Source organism: Oryzias latipes, chromosome 13, assembly GCF_053564925.1.
Source record: "Oryzias latipes strain Hd-rR chromosome 13, Olatipes_Hd-rR_3.1".
NCBI classification, from domain to species: Eukaryota; Metazoa; Chordata; class Actinopteri; order Beloniformes; family Adrianichthyidae; genus Oryzias; species Oryzias latipes.
In genome coordinates, this window is record NC_136249.1 from 8,866,827 (window position 1) to 8,890,361 (window position 23,535).

General features: G+C 38.5%; 1 protein-coding gene across 1 annotated transcript; it reads right to left on the minus strand.

The window, feature by feature from the left end:
• Positions 1 to 2,213: 2,213 nt before the first annotated feature.
• pipox (pipecolic acid oxidase) lies at positions 2,214 to 19,302 on the minus strand. Its single transcript, XM_004075867.4, has 8 exons — positions 19,138 to 19,302; positions 17,780 to 17,928; positions 17,063 to 17,276; positions 13,287 to 13,469; positions 12,170 to 12,322; positions 8,540 to 8,689; positions 6,609 to 6,684; positions 2,214 to 3,528 (listed from the first exon to the last, which is right to left on the minus strand). The coding sequence occupies exons 1-8, from the start codon at positions 19,246 to 19,248 to the stop codon at positions 3,398 to 3,400; spliced, it is 1,167 nt and encodes a 388-aa protein (XP_004075915.1). The 5' UTR covers positions 19,249 to 19,302; the 3' UTR covers positions 2,214 to 3,397.
• Positions 19,303 to 23,535: the final 4,233 nt, after the last annotated feature.

The following is a 23,535-nucleotide window of genomic DNA, read 5'->3' on the forward strand; positions in this document are numbered from 1 at the left end:
CACTCTATCCCTTTAAACAGACTTCACGACATGGTTGGAATTACTGGGACAGCTTTTAATTGGTTTAAATCCTACCTCACAGATAGAGATCTTATTGTTAATTTAACTGACTTTTCCTTTGAAAGGCACAAACTGACATGTGGGGTGCCCAAAGGCTCCATCCTGGGACCTGCACTTTTTAATCTTTACATGCTTCCGCTTGGTGATGTCATCAGTAGACACGGCATTAACTTTCATAGCTATGCTGATGACACTCAACTGTATGTTGCTGTGTCTCCTGCTGACACCGGACCCATGGACAGCCTTTGATGCTGTATTTTAGATATCAAAATGTGGATGGGAGAGAACTTTTTGCAGCTCAACCAAGACAAAACTGAAGTCTTGGTAATTGGTTCTAAAGCTGAGAGAGATTAGATTACTGTAATGCCCTCCTTTCTGGGGTATTTATTCTATGTTTTAACATCTTAAGTTTTTTATATTTCAGGTGTTTTAGGCTTTTTATGCATTAACTTGTCTGAATTTTTTATATTTTAGCTGTTTTTTTATATTTTAACTTTTCTATTTATCACTTTTACATTTTAGACGGTTTATGAGTGTTTTCTCACCCTTGGCTGGGGTGTTTGTGTCTATGCTGACACCCAGGCCAACAGGACAGAGCAGACAGCGCCTTCTTGGTTCTCTCTTCTTAAGTTTTTTTTTTCTTTTTTTCTTTTTTTCTTCTTAAGCAATTTCTCTTTTACTTGTGCTTGTCTTTGTGTATTTTATTATGACAGGCTTATGTATTTATTTATTTTTTGCATTGGTGTTTGTGCATCCTTGTTTGTTTTTATGTACAGCACTTTGAGCTGTTTTCTTAACATGAAAGGTGCTATAGAAATAAAATTAATTTGAATTTGTAGCTTCCTATTTGTTATACTTTATATTTTAAAATACACTTTAATAGAAAATGTATGTCACCAAGAATATTGAACAAAAGTGATGGAAATGTGTTCCAGATGCTGTCCGGTTCTTCGAGAGTTCTATTATCCATGTCATTTTAATTATGGTATTAAAATCCAGCGCCTCCAGACCACCTTGACTTTTGCTATCTGTGAGAACATCTTTTTTTTTTAGATAATAAGTGTTTTCTGCAAAATATAATCATATAGTATTTTATTGAATTCCTCAATAAAATTTTGGGGGTTATAGAGATAAAGCAACATATAAAGAATGTGATTTTCCTTCTCCCTTTGATATTAAGACACTACCATATAAAGAGGTCTTTCATTAAACATGAATTTATTTCAGATGAAGTTTTTTTTAAATATGATCATAGTTTAACTTATGACGTTCCTGTTTTTTTACAAATGACAATTCCTAAATCTGTCTTTTTTTGTACTACCGATATTTTCAGAGGAGAAAAAAATTGATTTATTAACATTCATTTTAAATTCTGACACATCACTAAATATTTTAATTCAAGTCACTGTAGTGCTAATTTGATTTTGATTTTTAAAAATGATACCTAGGAAAAGAAGTCATTTTACAGATATGGCCGTTGTCTGTATAAGAGAACTGGACTGAGCGGGTATGTCACCCATGGAAAATGCCTTACCTCCGGCTCCAGCCAAATGAGGCCAATTCAGTCGCCATTTGGAGGCAGACGGCAGTGATTGGTCTGAGGCAACCCTTCTATGACAACAACTGTTGTCAATCATTAGTAAGCTTGTTGGAAGTCCACACCCCTTCAACTGAAACCGGCTCAGGAGAATCTGTCAATTGAACATTTGAGGGGGGGGGGGGGGGGGGGGGGACCAGTGGGCACCACATGCTTTTACTGACGCATCCGATTGGTCAGATTAAGACTCGAATAACCTGTGATTAACAAAAAGTATCATAAAAAAGTACACATTAGTTAAACACTGTTAATCAAAGATTTGTAGTCCTTTGGCTTTCAGGCCAGCCTCTAAAATCTACATCAAAACTGAAGCTAAGAATTGATACGTTTGATTTATCTGATATATCGAGGAAAGATTTTTTGATAAGAGAGAGTGTCCTATACATGGAATAATAAAAGTAGATCCAGACAATCAGAAAATTAGAATTTTGGCTTCTTTCAAAAGAAAAAGAATGTTTATGTCGACATTTAACAACACAACTAACTGACCGCAAAGCTTTAACAATATTTCTTTTCCTTGGTGAAAATGAGTTCATAAATATTTGGTACTGGAAAATGAACAATACATTATTAAGAGTTTATTTATTTAAAACAAGGGAAAATCCACAACAGAACATTGATCGTTTCATATGTGAAAAGATGTGCCGTGCCAGGTTAGAGTGGAATTTACCAATAAAAGTAAGAATAGAAAATTAAGAACAGGAATAAAAGAAAAGGTAAAAGCAAAAACAAATTAAACCCAAATGAGTTCAATCAGAGGTTAAGAAAATCATTAAACTATTGAGATAAAGTCCAAACACCGTTTGTCACAGAGTTACACATTTTTCAGCAAAACGCAGGAAAATGTCTTTAGATTCATAAAATCCCACTCTCAACCATGTGGGGCAAACACTTTTGCCCCCTGAGCCCCAGGTCTGAGACAAGCTTCACCCGACTTTCCTATTTCCAGCTATTATACCCCCTGGTCTTTACTTTATCCCTGGTCTTTTCTTTACCCCCTGGTCTTTTCTTTACCCCCTGGTCTTTACTTTACCCCCTGGTCTTTACTTTATCCCTGGTCTTTACTTTTTCCCTGGTCTTTACTTTATCCCTGGTCTTTACTTTATCCCTGGTTTTTACTTTATCCCTGGTCTTTACTTTCCCCCTTGTCTTTACTTTATCCCTGGTCTTTACTTTCCCCCTGGTCTTTACTTTATCCCTGGTCTTTACTTTCCCCTTGGTCTTTACTTTATCCCTGGTCTTTACTTTCCCCATGGTCTTTACTTTATCCCTGGTCTTTACTTTCCCCCTGGTCTTTACTTTATCCCTGGTCTTTACTTTCCCCCTGGTCTTTACTTTAGCTCCTGCACCCCCTGGTCTACTTTACCAGCTGGTCTTTTGCCACAGCACCCTCCCCTGGCCCTTGGATCTTTGTTATCACATAGGCATGTAAAAGTGCTTTCTAAGTAGAGTTAAGTTTCATTTAGTTATATTTTTGTATTGTGTAGTTTTTATTGCTAGAGTCATTTTCAGCTTTGAGAGACTGACTGGCCTACATCTTGCCAAAAATGAACTAAGTAAGTCATGTCACAAGAAAAACAATGAACAGAATCAATCTTGGTTCGGCTGGAAAATCCTAAATCATAATATTTTCTTCTTTAATTTTTTTTTACTAATGTTAAAAACACTTATGTCTGATTATTATTTTTACAACCTAGAATCATGCATGAAAAAAGGCTTCTAAGACATACATTTGTCAGTCTATAAAGATGATTTGTTTTTTGCTTGGAAACGTGTAATTCTAAAAGGTGAGAGGTCAAAGGAGGGCACTTCTCCAAGACTAAGGTCACAAAGAATCTGGCCAACAATTGGTCCAAACTTGAAGCCATGACCTAGAGAAAAAAGACATCTTGGTCAGATGGAATGCATTATAAATGTCACATGGATGCAACATGTACTGTCTCTGTAGAATTTATAATTCATGACATCAATCAACCACATAAGTTTCTTTCAAAAGAGTCGTATCTTTATTTTCTTATTCCTCAAGGTGAAATAAGTCTTGTAAACAGAACTTACGGGGCCCTTGCACAGGAGCCCCTAAGTCATGGAACAGTCACTCTTCCCAATCATGAAGTGACTTTGAAAAAGCAGAAAAAGCAATGTCATTTTCTGTCTTTTCTAATACATTCTTTAAAAAATAACTGGATAGAAGAGCTGAGGCAGACTGGCGACCTGTCCAGGGTGTCCCCTGCATTCCCCCACAGTGGCCAGGATAGGCTCCAGCAGCCCCGTGACCCCGAAAAGGACAAAACGGGTTTAGAAGATGAATGAATGAATTGTTTTTTTTAGGACTAAACACTAACCAGATGTCAAGGTTAAAATGAAGCTTAAACATGTTTGGGTTATAATGTCAGACATATTAGTATTACTTAAGTTTAATAATAGTTTAATAACAAAAACATACATTATTGGGGGGGGGGGCAAAAAAATTTCAGTTTACTGTAGTTTTAGTTCAGGGGTCGGGAACCACCTAATAACAGGCTGAGAGCCAGAACTGAGAGCCAATCAGATCTCTAAGTCTCTCAGTTCAATGAACTCCAGAACTTTTAACGCGGCCCAACAGCCACCCAACTCAGTCCGCAACAATATGTTTAAAACTAAATATACAAATGAATGTGTGCATTTGATGTAATTTCAACACTTTTAAAGTGCAATAAGTCTGTGGATTCTTTTTAATAACATTGTTATGCTGTTGCTGATAAATGATGAGTATTTCTCGTGGTAGTTTTGCTGATGGTCTAGTCTGGTTGATACGTGGTGAGTTTCTGCTTCATGCAGACGTTGAGACTTTAAACGTGATCGTAGGTCTGACTGTTCTGTAGATGTGACACAGACTGCTCACATGCAGACGCGGAGCCAAACACACACTCACACGCTGCAGTGAGTGACGGGCAGCGGGTTTTACGTTTTTACAATCCCTGCGCGATTCACCGGCTGCCTGTCCCCACAACACCTCACCCCCCCCCTCTGCTTTCTCCCTCTAACATCCCGTCCCCGCATCTGCGCGCTCTTTCTCAGAGACGGGAGCGCGCAGTTTTAGGCACGGCGATTCACAGGTTTCAGGCTGGTACAAACTATCTGAAAAAATAGATAATTGTAAACTTATAGTTTTCTCTCCAAGCACCGCTACTACTGCGCGCATCTGGCTTCGCCCAGCGCCCGAGAAGGACTGGACTAATGAAGAAAAAAAAGTATAATTAAAGATTTGTCTGCGAGCCACATGTGACCATCAAAAGAGCCATATATGGCTCGCGAGCCATAGGTTCCCGACCCCTGGTTTAGTTCAATGTGTCTGTCGTCCACCTTAATCCCGTTACTTTTATTTTGCATTGAACTTGACTCCAAAGTCCTGATATTGAATTTGTCAACCAATACAGACATTATATGAATGCAGATGCTTGAGTGTTTATAGCCACCACGATCATGTCTATTTATAATTCTCCTTTGTCGAGCGATAAGTAGAGACGGCTCCTGTTGTAGCTGGGGATTTTTGGTTTGGTGCAGAGGGTGCACCTATTTTTGTCAACTCTTTGCTTTTGATCGTTTGCATCTTATGTGTCAATGATGAAGTGCAATAAACCAAATGCAGCCAGTGGACTTTTTCGTCATAGTTTTTGCAAGGACCTGCTGGCCGCAGCCTCTCTACTTTCATCAGGAAGATCTGAAAACTGTCAGAACAAACTGTTTCAGATTTGCATTTGTTGCGCTTTGTACAGTATCACAGGGGGTCAAATCTAATTAACCTAAAGTGAATGAAAAACCAGATTCAACATTTGAAAAAAATATCTGTATTAAGAACATTTGAAAAAAGTTTTAAACTTGAAAGAACTATTTTAAACTTAAAAGAACCATTGAAAATGTGTGGGGGGGGGGAATTGTTAATTAGAAAGTTGATTATAAAAAAAAAAAAGTATACCGTGCTGGTAGCCCAGTGGCTCAAAGCCCCACCTTGACGTGAAATTAGACTCAGCAGCAAATACCTGTAGAGTCTGAATTGAAATTGTAAATTGAGGACTGAAAGCGAAGAAGCCAAGAAACAAAAACTAAAAATTTAGTTGAAAATACCAAACAGCAGCTGTTACAAATAGCCATTATTTTTCACATGGTGACAATTTTAGGTTTAAAGTTTGTTTTTTTCAACTCAAGTTTCAAACTTACTTTTTTTAAATGTTTTAATGATTTTTTTTTTTAAGATTAAAATATATTCATTTTAAATTTGCAATTTTACTTTTTCAAATTTGCAGTAATTCCTTCAAGTTTACAGTATGTGCTTCAGAGTTGAAAGCTGCCTTCAATTATTTAATAGATGTTTTTCTGTTTTTCATTTACTTTAAGCCGGTCCTTCCAAAATGAGAGCAATTGGCCAAAGTTGCAATAAAATCAAGTCTTGAGTAGAAATATAAAAAACACAAAGAAAAAAGTATTTTATGAACTTTTATGTTTTTAATTACTCAGTGAGAAATCCTGACCTGTTTAGATATTGGGCAAGGGTAATTGTTTTTTCAGACCAGTTTAGTACATTTGAATAATTGCCTGTGGTGGATATTTTTTTTTCTTTTTCCTGAGGTGGATATTTTGTGGTTAAAAAATGAATTGTGGCCAGAGTTGAACATTTTGTGCTCAGTTTTGAACAGCTTTCTGAACTCTGCTACAAAAACAAATGTTTGAAATGAGGTTTCATGTTTTTGTACAGGAACTGTTCCACTTAAGATGATGTCCACCTCTAAAAAGTAGAGTTATTGCATACTGAACTCATAGAGATAAACAAAATGACACTCTTACAACCCCTTTTTGTAGTAGTTTTTTCTGTGTTATAATTATTCATAGGACCAACCCACTAGCGGCAAACACACACCGTTCAAATTTACCTTCCTTCCTTTCCGCTGATGTTTTGTGCAGTTTACTAGTTTACCTGAGAATCCTGCTCCGATGACAATATTGCGATAAGCAGGATGATAGTCCAGCACAAAATGGTTGTCAGGAGTAACCTGCAATTACAACAAAAATTCGATGTAAACACATAATATGCATTTATGAGATTTGTTTTAGAGCTGTTTAGATTTTAGAGCTGAGCAAAAATAACATTTATGTACAGTAGGTACGGAAAGTACACAGACCACTTACAACAAATTTTCACTCCTTGTGTCAATGCAGCCATTTGTCAAAATCAGGACTGATCATTTCATTTCTCATTAATGTACACTGAGAAAAAAACAGGTGTAGAAATATCTGCAAATTTACAAGAAAAGAAACAAAAAGAACAAAACATTTTTTAAGCTAAACGGCCATTATTCTTCTTGGGAAGGATGCAACTAGTTTGTCACTCCTGGATTTGAAGATCCTCTGCCATTCTAGCTTGTAGAACCTCTTCAGCTCCGTCAGATTACAGCACATTCCACATTATTCTGCAAATGATATTTTTCTCTGCTTTTTCTAAATACTCAATGCAAATGTCAGTCAGATATGGTAGGTTTATCTTATTACAACGTAAAACTGACCAACTGCATCTAAACACACACGTGATGTCATCAAAAACTGATGAGTCCATCATTCCAGTCCAATGTTTTGACCATCCAGTGTGCTAGAATGTTCTAAAAATGTTCCCTTTGGATTCTTTGGATGTGGAAAAACAACAGTGGGCTGAACTTTAGGAAACTAAAATGTGAATGGATTTGACATTCATTCTAGTTTACTTGTTTGTTTGGAATTTACAGTTAATTATCTTGAGGAAATCTGGAAACCTGCACCTGCACTGTTCAGTACTCAGGTATTTCTCTCTGAGTCACACTGGCTGACGTTTTTGCTATAAATTTCCCGGATCCATCTTAGGTCAAAGAATCTGATCGTTTAAAATGAATTAATATCGACTATAAATCGTATCGGCCACCACAGTTTATGATATGACTGGAATCATTGTTAAAACAGATTGTTTCACATTTAAAAATGTTTAAGTTCATGTTAGACCACATTCAATGTTTCTCCTTTCCGCCTGTTTGTTATTATTGTTTGAAATTCTCTACTGTTAAGCATCATTCAGTTCTTTTTTATCATCTAAGTTGGAGCTTTGAGCTTTTTCTTTGTCCTTTCAAGTGCTTTTAATACCTCAGCAAAGTTCAACTTCTTTGCGTATTTTAACATTAAGCAAATTGCTCAATTATTTGTTTTAGCAATGAGCTTCCATATCTTTAGCAACCACAATCAACTTAGAGGACAGGCGTCAAACTCCAGGCCACAGGAAGCCACTGTCCTTCATGTTTTCCAATTAACCTGCCAGTGAGGCTTCTCAACGACAAAACACACCTGATCCAGGTAATCAGCAGAGGATAAGGATCGTTTTTTGGAAAACCAGCAGCATGTCATCTAGACCAGGACTCTGTATTATGTTTAGCAGTGCAAATTCTTTTAATTCTGTGTGTTGGGCTGATGAAGTTCTGCTAAAACTGGGTGGACAGGTGGATTTTAAGCCCAGACAAATGAGTTTGATTTGACCTGGGCTTGAGTTTACGTTTTGTGCCTTCTAACATGACTACAGCAGGCCTGAAAGGTCCAAAGACTTCAAATAAGTTGCAACATCACTAATGTAAAATAAAATGTACAAGTCTTGAAGTGTGACAGCAGTAGCAAACAGAATATTTTTATCCTTTAGTAAAAGCCTAAGCACCATTTATGCCAGGAGCACGGACAAATCGTAAATTAGTTTTCAGGTAGTAAATGTTATCAATCATTCGACCTAATAAATGCAGGGCTTTGAAAGTATGAAAATACATCTTTTTCACTTTTGATTTCATGTGCATGCATGGTAAGAATTTCTTTAAATCCAAACCTTTTTTATTGCCTGCTTACCGTGTACAAGCAGCTTTCCACAACAGCCGGCTCAGGGACGAGACCAGGGAAGCGGCGGCTGACAAAACGCTGCAAGGTTTCGATGTCAGACCTGTCTTTTTGTTGGTCTCTTTGGTCCGGATCAGCAGGGCTGCCTGCATGGAGGCATATCTGTGTGTAGATGGAAATACTCATTAATCTAACCGAGGTCTGAAACAAAATAAAAAAGGAACAAATAATGCACATGAACACACTATTCTTTTTTTTGTTTTGATTTTTTTCCTGCAAATTAGACTCTCAGTTTTTTGATGTTATTGTGAGCTTTGAATGTGATTTTTATTCAACCATAATTTAACAAAGCAAAACAAATTCGCAATATGCTCATAGTACAACAGACCTCTGGAGAAAAAAAGTCGAAGGAAAAAAGGGGTTTGAAAGGAAAGCAAGATTCCAATTTAAACACATAAAAGAACACAATCACAGAAAAACACATCAGTGAAAAATATACACACAAAAAAACAACAAAGGAAAGATATAGAATGACAGCAGCATTTTTCTGGAAAATGATTGGTAGAAAGTGCTTTCAAACCTGCCTGAGAGCTGGAAGTGTCTAAATGGTGTTTCATACAAAGCCATAGTCACATGCAGGCAGTCGGGTGAGTTGACCCGCAGGAGTGGTGCAGATTTTTAGATTATTCAGGTCTGTGAAGAGTCGTACAGAGGAGCGGCTGCATCTTAAGGGAGGCGCAGGTGTGTCCTGCAGTTCCCCTTAGGCTCGAAAGGCCAACTCAAGGAACGTCAGTGTGTATCATGAGGTATCAGAAGGCAACACTGTCACTCGGAACTTTGCATACTGTCATTCATGATTTATGATGTTTTCTTTCTATTTAATCAGTTTGAAATAAAGACATAGAGTAAAAGACTAAGAAAATGTGGGGGATGCTGTCATACGGTGTCCTTATACCACAGTCTAAACTGATCCTGCTCATATGCTGTATGCACAGCAAGGGCATGTGATATGTAGGATGCCCACAGAAACTACGCTGTGTCTAATCTCCTTAGATCTAACAATAAGTTGGCACTGCAAGCAGCCCACACTTCTCACATGAACACAGCAGTGTGCAGGATTAGAGGGAATGGAAAATCCATTCGACACGCCTGCATCTCACATGCAGTACTTCACTCTTCCTTCGCTACGACTTGTCACCCACAGCATGCCCGTAGCAAAAACGTGCATGAACAAATTTGTTCATTGAGTGGTCTACGACCTTGATATTTTGTGTGGGTCGACTGCGTGCCCGTGTACAGATTTACCCGTTTTTCGCCCACAGACAGCTCAGATCCGCCCATAAAGGCAGTTGTGACAGACCTAAGAGTGGTCTACGTCTACGAAAAGATTGAACAAACATTTGGCTTGCCCATCAGGGTGATGAGGAGCTGACGATGAGTCAGATGTTGGGGTTTTTGAGGAAAATCTTTAAAACTCCTTTCAGTATATTGGCTTCCATTGTCACTCACCAATTCCTGAGGCAGGTCAGTGCCAGCGAACGGTGTCTGAATGACTGTAATGATGTCTGCAGCAACAAGGAACAAGCGGTCTATTATGAGTAGCCTAGCAAAGTATGAATGGATGTGTTGCCATGAGATAGCAGACCACTTTACTTCATCACTCTTCAGTGTCTCTACCAATGGGAGGCGACTGAACATAACTTCTAGCAACTTCACGCTTACACGAAGCTTTGGTGGTATGACCGCTCAGCTGCACCACATCCCACCGCCATAACAAACAGTGCGTATAAATGAGGTTCAATGACCATCCACATCCTTGGTCTAGCCGTAAAGGCTAAATATTGGACTTTACTTATTGTTGCACTCATGACCGGCAGTGTCTCTACTTGTGTAATGTGAAACAGAGCTGCGTGATCAGCTGTTTCCTCTGTTATATAAGGTTGTACGCAGCCCTATAATCCATCTTCATTTGTTCACAAAGGATTCAAGCCTATTTTTCCAGTTTGCAAAGAGTATGTTGCCAGTGATGAGGGTAAGGTGTCTGTCATATGAATACTGATTAAAATTTTCACTATCAATACAAAGCTTTTCTGTATTAATTGCTCAGCCGCAATTAAATACAGGAAAACCTATGTGTTCAGATAGAAAGGGAGAATGACTAGCACATTGGGAGCAGAGTTCACAGTGTAATTTCCAGATGAGAGGCATGGAAAGACTTCCCATCTCAGTCTAGGGCAAGGCTCTGCAGCCTGAGGCTCCAGAGCCTTGCCCATGCCACTCTTTTATTCTGCTGTTGTGGCTCTTTGGTTTTGAAGACAAATGCTAACAAATTGAATAAGTAACAGGTTTGCAGTATTGGTTCATCTGTTTTCAGTTTATAAAGTAGTCATTTAACCTGTCAGACAGCTGAACAAAAATGATGTTAAAGGGTTAATCTACTGTGGGAGGGTTTTAGAATTATATTAGCATGATCTTATTGCAGTTACATTTATAGACTGACAAATATAATTGGATTCTACACCGGTCATGTTTATAATCAACAGTAGGAAAAAAAGGATGAAGGAACACCAAAGTCATGACAGAATATTCCATGTTTGACTTGATTTCCTTGTATTGTTTATTCAAGTAAATCTGCTGCAGCAGGAGGATCTTATTTGACCCAGGGTTTATTTTATTTCTAAAGGAACTTGGATCTGCTGATGTTAAAAGTAAAAAGTTACAATTTTTATATATAGAAAAGCACAATGCCAGTATAATTCAACTGCAGAAAATATATACAAGCTGTATTTAATAAATGAATGGATCAATAGCCGCTAAAACATGAAAAAAGGGAATTTTCTAAGCGTAGAGTGGGACTTTCCAGCTATCTGCCGTTTCTTGTCAATAAGAAACCGGCCAGAGCGTCTTTTTATCATAAAGATTGCAGACCTGTGGTCTAGTGGAACAACCACAAGGGGGCCATAACACATGAGGAATAGACCCCAAAAGAACAAGGAAGACATTTCATTGAAAAATAAGAAGGGAACTCTGTTCTGCAAGAGAGAACTGTGCTGGTTCAAACACAAAGAGGCCAAAATAATAAAGAGATTAAAACCTTGACCAAACATAAAATATACAGGGATGCAATTTTGTCATTATTCATGCTTGTTCTGCGTGTTCTGCTTTCTGATTAGCTATAGAACTTGTCAATCAATCTTCAATGGCAATCAGATCTTCGTTTTCATTTTACAATACAGGACTTATTTTTCTATGAAGGTTTGAACCTTGAGAGTTTAATCAAGAGACAAAAGTGGGAAAATGTTCATGTCTGTCTGCGAAAAGTGAATAAAGTGTGTAGTGAGGAGTTTTAGAGGCTTAAAACATTCCTCCCCCATGAGCGCATATATACCAGCTCTTTTACCAGCTAATTCAGAATTAACAAAGAGGTGAAACGTCTTCTAACTTTAAAAACTACGTCCAGATGACAGCTCCTAAACCTAATACTATGGCTTAAAACATTTTTAATTCTGTTTGCAGATTTTACTTTTTTTTTAGAAAGTAACCCCTGCGATAAATGAGGGACCACTGTCCCTTGACCCATATTGGTGGTTTCTTGCAAGGCTATTAGACAAATAGATTGGATAGTCTTTTTCGTAGTCGTACCTTCACCATCCCAGGATACTCATTAGCTGGCAGGCCGTAGATGTGCTCTTTGGACTTCTCACCTTCAATTTGTAGAAAGCAAGGAAATTTCTGTTTTACATCATATGAGCCATCAACCTTCTCCCTCCAGTAGCATACGTTGATCTTCATCACCTGAAACCATTAAATCATTATGATCATTCAAACCAGAACATCTGTTGAGTATTTCTGACTTTATCACCTCCATTGATTATGCAATTTCTGTCATTTTCTTGTTTCCTAAAAATATTTTTAATGGTCTTTTTGTCATCAGCCTCTGAGGTTAACATTTGTAATCAATACAGTGCTTCATGTGACGACCCCGTGACCAACACAATGCTGGGGTTGTACCAGGAAGGGCATCCGAAAATAAAACCAAAGCCAAATCAACTCCGAAAATCAGGAAGAGATTTTTTATACTAGATCGGTTTTGGCTTAGGTTACCACAACTGACACTGGGGCTGATGACCTACAATGTGTCTGTAGAAACTGGATGCAGAAAAAGAAAAATGTAGAAAGACATCTTTGTAAGAAAAGACCAAAAAAAATGAGGAGACTAAGAGTATAACCTTTGAATGTAGAGATAAAAGAATAATGATGGATCTTCTGGGAATTCCGGAAACCAGAAAGAACCTACAGATTTGGAGCAGGGTTCGAACTGCTCTTTCAAGGAACAAAGTAGGTATAGAGAGTGGGATTGGTTGATTAGTCTGAAGCTGGAGGTTGAAAAGACGTATTGAACTGTCACGAGTGTGACAGTGAATGATGTCAGTGGTTCCTCCCACAGCAGGAGGAGGAATTCTGAGAAGAAGAGAGTTGTGATTGGTACTGACTTCTACAGACGTGTAGACTCGGGGAAAAAGAGATGACAAATTATTGGCAAGTATGAATTAAACATAAATAGATGGAGTTATGAGGAAATAACCCTAGATGAATTATAAATGCTTTGAAGAATATGAAGGTGGTTGGTGTGAGTGAGGGAGAGTTACATTAAGGTGGATGATTCGCTGTGGAAGAGGTTTATTATTTTAAAATGTCTTAGAGAAACAGACAGAACTTGGCCTATACATCAATGTTTTTTCCTACGAAGTTTGATTACCTCAAGTGGCAGCTCTATTCCAGTCTTCACAAGCAGTCTATTAGTCCAGGGTCCGGCTGTTATGACCAGTCTTTTGGTTCTATAAACACCAGTAGAGGTTAAAATTGTGACAAGTGAGCCAGGCTTAATGTCTGTCACTTTTTCATTGTCTCTAATGACTCCACCTAACTTCTGAAACTGCCCCTGAAAAAAAGAATAAAAAAATAAGTAAAACATATGTTATAAGCGGAAAGTTGTGAAATCCTTTTGTTCCTTTTCAGTCTAAATTAAGCTTTGTAAGGAAGCAAAGTTCATGGATAATTCCACAAAGCTTGCAGCAACCACGGAAGGGAACAGCTGGAAGACAAAGAAGGAGGCTTGGTTTGTCGATCTGACATGGTTACTTAGATTTAGCTCTTGTCTGGGGGCTGCAAAGGAGGCTGCAATTTTCTGAAATCTTTATTTACTTACAAAGCTTCCTTCATTTCTCACTCAAACCATCCATTTTTTGCCTAAGATCCAGACCTCTCCGTCGTCAAAGGAATAGTTTGTGGCCTTCAGGTTGAGGTTTATACCAGACTCTGGTCTAACCCCTGTGGACCAGAGTCTGAAAAGCACAAAGGACACTATTGGAGGATCAGAATGCAGACATTTTGAACAAAGAAGACAGATGGCTTGAGAGATTGAAATAAAGGAATCAATCAATCGCTGGACTCAAACATAATCTGTTTCTAATTCGCAATGTCAATCTCATCAGTCAAACCATTTTGCATGTACCATTGTTATATGTGTCGCAGGAACTCGTGTTTCAGAGGAACTAGTGTGTAGGAGGAACTAGTGTTTCTCTTAGGAGTAGAGCTACAAAGAAAAGTGTCAACTGGCTCCTCTGTCTGGATGTGGAGGAGAAGCGATTCTACTCCGAGTTCCTCCTCCTATCTCTAAGGAAGCTCCTTTCAGACGCTTGCATTCGGGACTTCGTTCTTTCGGTCGTGACCCATGACCATAGGTGAGTATTGGAATCAAGATCGAGCTTTGCTTTTTGGCTCAGCTCTCTCTTAACCACAACGGACTGACACAGTGACCACATAACAGCAGACGCCTATCGTTACAATCGTGAACAAGATCCCAAGATATTAAAACTCCTCCATCTGGGGCAGGGACACTCCACCCACCAAGAGATGGCTAACTACCTTTCTCCGGTCGAGAACCATGGCCTCAGATTTAGCGGTGCTGACTCTCATCCCAACCAGATGACACTCTGCCATAAACCGCCCCAACAACTCAGTGAACTCAATGGAGTAAAGCCATATGACAGCTAGAACCCTTGCCTCCTTACCAACCTTAGTTCAGACTGAAAAAAGCTTCTAGGATAAAAAACATCAACAAAATGTGTCAGTTGATATGACTAAGATCTCCAATTTGGCTTTCAAGTGCAATTTTAAGTTATCAGAAGTGTTTGATAAGAATGTGAAAAACTTTGGAACATTTTTCTTTTAAGGTATGAAAAGTTGTTTTTTTATATATACAGCCGGAAAAATAAATATTTGATATCTCAGTAATTTTCTCAGTAGTGGGATTTCTCTAATGTGATTTCCACCAAATGTTGCCATTAGGCCTAAAATTAAAACAGTACAAAGAAATTAGAACATTTAAGTTCAGAAGTTGAGCCAAAATAAATACAGTAAAATGACACAGGGAGTGATGGGGGGACTGTTCTCTGGCTGGGCTAGGGGCTTGTGCTTGTGCTGGTGTTTGGAGCTCTTTTGGTAAGGATCTACATGTGACAGCTGTTACCAATTAATGCTTACTGCAAGATCCTCCCCCTTTCTATGTTTCCTTAATCACTCTCCAACTTCTTTATTCCTTTGTCAGGAAATGCACCTTCCCTCACCTGCAGGCAGCCCTTCAAGGTAAATTGGTTGATCCGTCTCAGCCTCTAAAGCAGTTTTCCCCAACATTTACCGCGGCCCAGCAGAAAGGGGTGGGGATTGCCGGGGATGCTTAATTTTGGTCTGATTAAAAAAAAAAAACTCTGATCTTCACAAAAGATCATTTTAAAAAAATAATAATAATAATAACAAATAACACCAGTGGAACATCAATCTCTAGTAGCATTTTATGCCAATGAATGTTGTGAGTACTGTGTAAACAGGCTCCATGTGGGAAATCACCTGTTGCAATAAATCCATATTTTGAGCAGGACTCCTGGTGGCCTACTGTTAATTTTTTTTTGGTCTTGAAGTCGTGGCCGTTTCTTCCATCTGTTCTTCTGCCCCTGCACTAATCCCTGCACTAATAAAGATTGTCGAAATTTAAAAGGAAAAAACTAATAAAACAGTCGTAATTAATTATTTCTTCTGCGGCCCGGTGCCAATTGATCCACAGACCGGTGGTTGGAGACCACTGCTTTAAAGCAAGCATTGCCAGGCTGATCAGTGCCAGAAAGTCTCCAAAATTGACTCTCTGGCCAGTGTGGGGATCCTCTGACTTGTAGGACTCAAGCATTGCTGTCATTTGGATCACCTGTTCTATTTTGTTTTCTCAGTGGTGAGACTGTGCCTACTTGGTTATCTTCATTTGGCTTTGGGGTATGAGCTGTTTGGATTTTCTTTATTTATGATCAAGTTTCAATTGGATGGCCTGGCTGTGCCTCCCTCTCTCCATCTTCTCCTCTTTTGGATGTTTATAATGCACATTCCTGGATCCACAAGATTCCCTCTAATAACAGAATGTACCTGACACCTCCTTTTGGACTAGGAGCAACTGTGTCAAACACCACAAAGAATCTTCCTTTCCGACCAATGAAGATTTCTGCTTCTTTAGTTTTGGGGAGTGTGAATCTCTACCCTTGTCCCCCATCGTTGTGCCCCTCCCACTCTTACTGTTTTTTCTGTCTTCTCTCCAGTCCAAAACGGAATACACACAAATATAGGAACACTGGTAATAAAGTTCAGCCCCTAATACAAAAGGAGTGTATACACATATACACCCTGTGTGTAAGAAGATTTGTTTCTGTCCAACACAACAGGCCTTCAGCTCCGGTCTGTTTGCTCAGCTGCTGGACAGGACAAGTACAATTAAAAATGCAGATTTCCTGCCTTTCTTTTACATTTTACACTCTTCATCTATGTGTGTTCAACACTTATCATTTTTCCTTATTTATTATGACTCAACTTGTATGCTTAAATGTCTGATTTCTTTGTATGAGCTCGTTCTTTTGGCTTGATTGATTTGAGTTTGGACAGCTGGAGGCAAAGTCATTTCATTTGGATTTCCTTTTTGGTGGTTTGGTTAATAGCTATTCTTGCAAATTAAAGGGCAGAAATGCTGTATTTAACCCAAACAAGAGTCCAAGAAGTTGCTCAAAATACTCTTGTGTTTCTGTTTCTTTGCTAAGTTTAACCATAAAACCCTGATTTTCCTTCCAACAGTTGCTGGCAGGAAATGGTGTGAGAGTTTTTCAACCTTCCCATGTGCAGCTCTTACCCTTCTGTTTCTGAACAACCTTTTGAAATACTATAGGTTTATATAACGCAAGTACAAAAAAGATCAGATCTTTATAACCAAGTTAGATGGTTAAGTTGAGGCAAATTGCCAACTCTTATTGGTTTATGATAGAAGGTATGTAACACGCCAGATAAAAAGCTTTTGTTCAAACCTGTTATGAAACTAAACTTTATTACTAGATTTTTGTCTGTTTTGCTATTAAACTGCAGTAATATTGTTTAATAATGTAGTAATATGTCATTGTGTTTAAAATGTGACGATAGTAGTAAGACATGTTGGAGGAGCTGTACCTGTACAGCTTTGAGTGTGCGGTCAGCATACAGCACTCCAGCAGTTAGTTCCACAAACGCTGCATGACCTTCAGCCAGGCTGACGTTTGGAATGTGCAGACCAAAGTTTTCCCGCGTCAGTTGCACCATTGGAACATTGTTCTTCAGCATTGTATTCTTACACAGTTGGTAACTCTCATTCTTCTCTGGTCCCATTACCAGGAGTCCTGTTTGTCTGAAAGGATATAATGGATACAAATGTGAAATTTTAGAAACGAATAGAAATGGTTACCAAGAAAAATCGCCATCCCTCTTAACCTTTTAATTAGTATGTGTACATAAAAAAAATCTATTGTATATTTGCAGTCAGTGAGATGCTACACTAACACACAGAGGCATGTGGATAATGAAACATGTGAACTTTATTGCAGTGGCTTTCATTCTTCTTTCTTTCCAGTTCCCAGTCTGCAGAAAACCAGACTAATTCCTAAATCACCATATCTCACATCTCACGTCCGATAAATTAAATAGCTTTTACATTCTGTCCTCCTGTGTACCCTAATGTTTTTATTCAAGTGTGTGAGGGAAAAAAATGAGTAGCTCATAGTAATTGGTCTCCAAAGAAGAACACATTTTCTCAAGCCCTCCCTGACAGAATGACTATTGGACCAGTTAGCATTTATAGTCTTAAGCAAACATGGCTATGGAGAACCTAAACAAAGTGACAAATGTTATCACCTGTACAACTTGACACCTGCCTCCTTCTCCATTTGACTCCACAGCTTGTAGCATTCCTCCATCATCCTAATGTAGAAGTCCTCCTCATAGGCTTTGCGGATAATACGAGTTTGGCCATGGGAGCTGCCTCTGGTATGGGGAAGAACAAACTACAAAAAAATGACCAACGAGTTTGACTCAGAAATATGCACCCATGTTAAGTCAGAGTCAAACTGTTGGTTATGTTTAAAGAGGAAGTCATAATGGTCCCACGGAAATAACAGACTACATTTCTTATGATCTCAATTCACTGTACAATGTTTAGACTGAAGATCCACAAATGAAAACCAGACATTGTTTTGGTTTTCAAAAGAATTTTCTTTTTTAAATGGTTAAAAAAATGCCCCCCAATTGAGAAAAATTGCACAACTTTCAGAAGCAATCGTTGCATTAAAGCAATTTTTGTACTTGTCAAAACAAATGACCGTGCTAACCATGTTTACACTCTCTCCCTTGTGTGAGAGACTATAAACAAAAGGATCATGGGAAATGAGCAGAGGCTTACTTCCGTTCCATTTTTCAAGCACTACTAGCAATAGGTTGGGGGCTCACAGCCTCTCACAATCCCAACCAAACATTAGTGGTGCAACAAAAACGGCAAGCAATATTGCAATACAACAAAGAAAAGAAACATTGCAAAAAATTTCACTTCCACAATCAATCCTTCCAGCAACATTGGAGCTATCCAGCCGTACAGTTTTGAGCCAGATGTCAATCAACTTACTTTTTCTAAATCCAAATGGTATTTTTCCCGATCCATTCATCTCATATGGAAACAATTATTAATGGTATAGGTTGATTCGAATCAGCCTCAGATCCATCTGATTGGATCGTAGAAATGAAATGGATTCATTAATTGATAAATTATTAGTTACAGTTAAGTGAATTTCCTAGCTGGACCTATCTTGAGTAGCTTTTCTGGCTTTGCTCAGCCAGTAAAAATCTGGTTGTGAGTGATTTATTACAGCTAATATCGTTTTCTGAAATAAAAATACTTATCTATACAATTGTACTTAAATGGCATTGATGAGAGCTTCTGTTTTTTATCTTTTTATATTCTCTCATGTAACATGCAGAAACGTAAAACTTTGTGCAGTAAATACAAGTATTGTTGGCTATACCTTAAAATGTATTTAGGAAAAAAAAAGACATTATAGATGAGACATAAGAAATGAAAATGAAAATAGAATGGTTGTGGGCTACAAATAGGTAGACCATAACGGTAACCACAGTAGAAAAGAATTGCAAACATACTATGAAGTCTCTCTGCAGGTGTGTGCGTGCGTGTGTGAGTCAGTGTAATGTTGTGGTTGACACACCTGTTCCAGCAGAAGAGTTTTCTTGTTCCTTCTTGCCAGCTGGTATGCTGTGAAGGAGCCCTGCACACCAGCTCCAATAACCACACAGTCAAACTCCCTGTTACTAGTCATCTCTGCTCAGTTCAGTGGCTGTCCACGACTGCTACCTGTAGGTCACAGGTTTTGTAGAAGCTCTTATAGCTCCGCCCATTTTTGCCCTGATAATGTCTTGTCAGGTAACCCTGATAAGGTTAGTTTATTTTATCCTCAGTAGTGTCTGACAGGCGTCCATGAAAAGTCTCACACTGGAACTGAAATTTATAATGCACCTTATTTGTAATATTTAAGTAAAATTTCAGTAAGGATTTATGACATATCTATGTTTGCAGAAGGCAAAGTTAAACCCATAAGAGGGTGTCAGTCCAAAAGAAGACCTAAATGTTTGGTTTTTCCTTTGGTCTTTGGCCATTATGTGTTCCTTCTTATATCTCATTTAAAAATGTCAAATCTACTGAAACCTAAATCTGACTTTAATGTTCTTTAAGAAGACCAAAACTCCACAACTGCACGTTGCCCCTATATTGTTTATTAACATGACAAAAACATTTTATTACATAAATTACATCACCAAAGCATGACAAATGTAGAATGAGGCTTCTATTGATTGCGTTTACAGCTACAGCATGTAGTTCCAGCACACAATTCAATTCAATTCAATTCACATTTATTTGTATAGCCCAAAATCACAACAACAGTCGTCTCGATGGGCTTCGAAGTAAAACATGAACTTAAAAGGATCACGAATACAAAGAGTTCAATAGGAAAATACTAAAATGAACTAACAAACTGACTATGCTATACTGGCATCCCTGCCCTTAGACCCCCCTTCGCGGTAAGGAAAAACTCCTAAAAAAACGGATTCCGGAAAAACGAAGAAACCTCAGGGGTGCGCACATGAAGGAGGGATCCTCCCCCAGGACGGACAGGCGATTTACCAGAACTCTTAGAGAAGAATTAACTTATTTAAGTCTACAACTACATATTTAAAGTCCAGCAGACGAGCTTCATCTAGCCGTGGTTGTGGGGACAGTCAAAGGCGCGAGTCGAGCCGGAGACAGGAACCACAGCCAGGTGTAGGAGCAGGAGCAGAGACGAGGTACTCGGTCAGGTACAGAGCAGTGACGAGCCAGAGATGAGCCAGAGGCAGGATCCACAGCCAGGTGTAGGAGCGGGAGCAAAGGCGAGGTACTCGGTCAGGAACTGGAGCACGGATGAACCAACTGGAGTCTGGAAGCACTCCCACTCCCCAGGAGGGGAGAGGAAAAGAGGGACAATACATGAATCGCACTGTACCAGACAGAGGCATGGAGAACTAAATGATGAATTATGATAGAGGAGAGGAAGCGTAGAAGTAGAAAAGGAAAGAGGACAGAACCCCAGTGCACCATAGTTACCCCAGCTTCAACTTCTAGCAGCCTTTTAAAAGAAATAGTTATTATTAAGTTTAATTTAAACAAATTAACATTAAGTTAAATAATCTCTAAATACTAACTAGTCTGATAATAATCCTGTCCAAAGAGGAATGTTTTCAGTCTAACTTGAATGTAGAAACTGAGTCGGCCTCTCTTACATTAGCTGGGAGTTTATTCCATAAGACAGGGGCTTGTCAGAAAAAAAGACAGAAAAAATAGTAGTGCCGAGAATGGCTTGTAAAAAAACAAGAAATCGTTCTTTTCTCCATGCAGAGTTGCCCTTTAGATTTTGTGCTGACACTGCAGAGCATTACTTAGATCACATGTGTCAAACTCAAGGCCCGGGGGCCAAATGTGGCCCCCCATGTTATTTTATGTGGCCCGCAAGAGCATAAAAGTTTTTAATTTCTTAAAATACAATTTTTCTTTAGTTGATTACATATTCTTTATGTGTAGCTGCTGTTGTAATTATTCAATGTTTGCAGGTCTTTTGTGTGTATGCAGAGTACCTGTTGTCATCAAACCATCAGTTGGATGCAAAGCTGTGTGCAGCCCCTTTTTGTCAAATGTAACACGTGGTAATACATGTTCTTTGCAGCTCAGTTTTATGTTATTTTTCTTTGGACAGTTTGATCGTGGGTTTTAATAACCGAGAAAATTTAAAAGGATTTATGCTAGAGTAAAGAGCAAACATGTGTTTTCTCTGCAACTGTAAATGTCACTTTGAAAAGCTCTAATAAATAAATGACGAGTTATTTAACATTAAGAAGTAGTTACATTTATTTTTCATTACATTTAGTTACATGTATAAGTTCTATCTGGCCCTTTGAGGACAACCACTATGCTGATGTGGCCCTCGGTGAAAATGAGTTTGACACCCCCTGACTTAGATGATACTGTTTTAGCCCCATCTGGTCTTTTCCTGCACATCGGTCATTAAATAACCAAGCAGACCAAAGTACACTTGTGAAACGTGGACTTTAGTCTTTCTGTGAAGCATTCAAATGGTAATTCATTTACAGTGCACAAAGAAAACTGTACTCCAACAGATTTATTGCTTTTGGTCAATATTCTCACACATGCACACTGGGAAAAACTTTACTGAGATTTTTTTGTGTGTATTTCTGGGTCTGTTTTTTCTACACCTACACTCAGCCTTGATGATAGCAGAGTGCAGATGTATGCTGTTTTGTGCCACCACTGTCTCCTATCGCCCCTTATCTGTAAAGTACCAGTGATATTGGCTGCCGTCACAACTGATCTTTAAGTCGGACAACACGTGTCACTGCATATCGTACCATGTATGTTTATGTATGAAAGAAAACGCTGATAAAATCTGCTGATAGTGCATTAAAAGCAGTGCTACCCACAAGCAATAATTCAACTACTTTCAATGATCAGCTCCGTCTTGGCCGGTTCAGGCAATTCTCTGTGTTATGTTAAATGAACGGTAAATTCAGGCTCAGATTAGCCTTCAAGGCAAAAAGATTATTTAATTGTATTTTGTTCATTAATCCTTTCCTGTAGGAAATTGTTGGTAACACCTTGTAATTAAGGGTCCCTCTAAAAACGATTTATTATGGTCTGGATGAATACTCAATTCTGATTGGCTGCTGGGTGTGCATTAAAAAGTGATAACGCACACCTAAAAATGAACTTCCGGTCACACAGTTTAAATTTTCTGTATCACTGCTCTGGCTTCTCTGAAACAAACTTTAGCTTCATCATCTGGACAAAAACAAGCGGTAAGAGGAGAACTTTCTCTCTGAACTGATGCTTTATGTAATCCATGGTGATGATCAGCATATATGTATGTCGCCTTCCTTTGTCGACGCGTTGTCACGGTAACATGACAAGACGCCGCACCATCTAAATCAAACAAATGACAAGAATTAAGGACTAAAAACTGATTGGATATTTATTTATTTTGTAAGTGACCATGGTATAAGCGGGTACAACAGAGTTATTTTCTGTTGCCACGGACAGTTGCAGTTGCCACAGAATTATTTTCTGTTGCGGTTGCGTCCCTCGCTTCACGTGGATGGTTCAGGCTGCCATGGCGTGCGTTAATTTCAGATATTGGACAGTAATGAGCTTCTAGATCTAATCAGGGAGGACATGAGGCTACAGAGAAGGAGGGAGACATTTGACCGACTTTTTAGTCTTTTGGACAAAATGTTCAACAAATGAAATAAACCAATAACTCAATTTTTTCTGGGGAAAAATGAATCAATGAAGTTAATATTTGATATGTTAAAAACATTTGAGGTTTTCTGAATTGTAATAAAGGAATAAATCTAAAACAGCAACTGTCATGAATTCACTTTAACGCTTTTCTTTCAAACTATTTACAAAGTTGGTCAACATAGAGGGAGCTCTGCAACTGAGACCCAGGGCTGGAACTTTCTGGTTGGTGATTGGAACATCTGCAGGGTGGTCAGCTCAGAGTTTTGGGATGCGGCTTCCTTTACAAAAAAAAAAGAAAAGTAAAATCATGACATTTAAAGTTTCTTTATTTTCTAGTAAATTAAAGTGGAAGTGATCATACACAGAGCAGCAGGTGAACGCCATGCAGCAGCAGAGCAGACTGACTAAATTATTGAACAGGTGAGCTGAATGTTTATTGATAACATTTCAAACGTTTGGAAGCTCATTTGTTTGACTTATGATTTATTAATGTTTTATTTATTGATGGGTGGCTTACAGTATCTCTGCAGCCGTTGATGAAGACGTCGGTATCCCTGCAGCTGTCCACTTCAATCCTTTCTTCCTCCAAAGACAAAATCTCTAAGTCTATGCGACGCTTCTGTCTGAGGAGCCACACATTTGACGTTCTTATGCTAATATAACAGACCATTTTCATTTTATTTCATTTTATGTTGAAACAGGACATTTCATCAGAAGGAGGGGGCGTATGTAACCATGTTTACCTTCAGCTTTGGTCTTC

Bases quoted from the DNA above. Each gene is read 5' to 3' on its own strand.
- pipox (XM_004075867.4), bottom strand. From the start codon at position 19,248: ATGACTAGTAACAGGGAGTTTGACTGTGTGGTTATTGGAGCTGGTGTG. The intron at 17,277-17,779 runs GTGATAACATTT...ATATCCTTTCAG, and splicing joins GCAGGTGTCAAGTTGTACAG to ACAAACAGGACTCCTGGTAA. The intron at 13,470-17,062 runs GTACAGCTCCTC...TCTTTTTTTCAG, and splicing joins GCACACTCAAAGCTGTACAG to GGGCAGTTTCAGAAGTTAGG.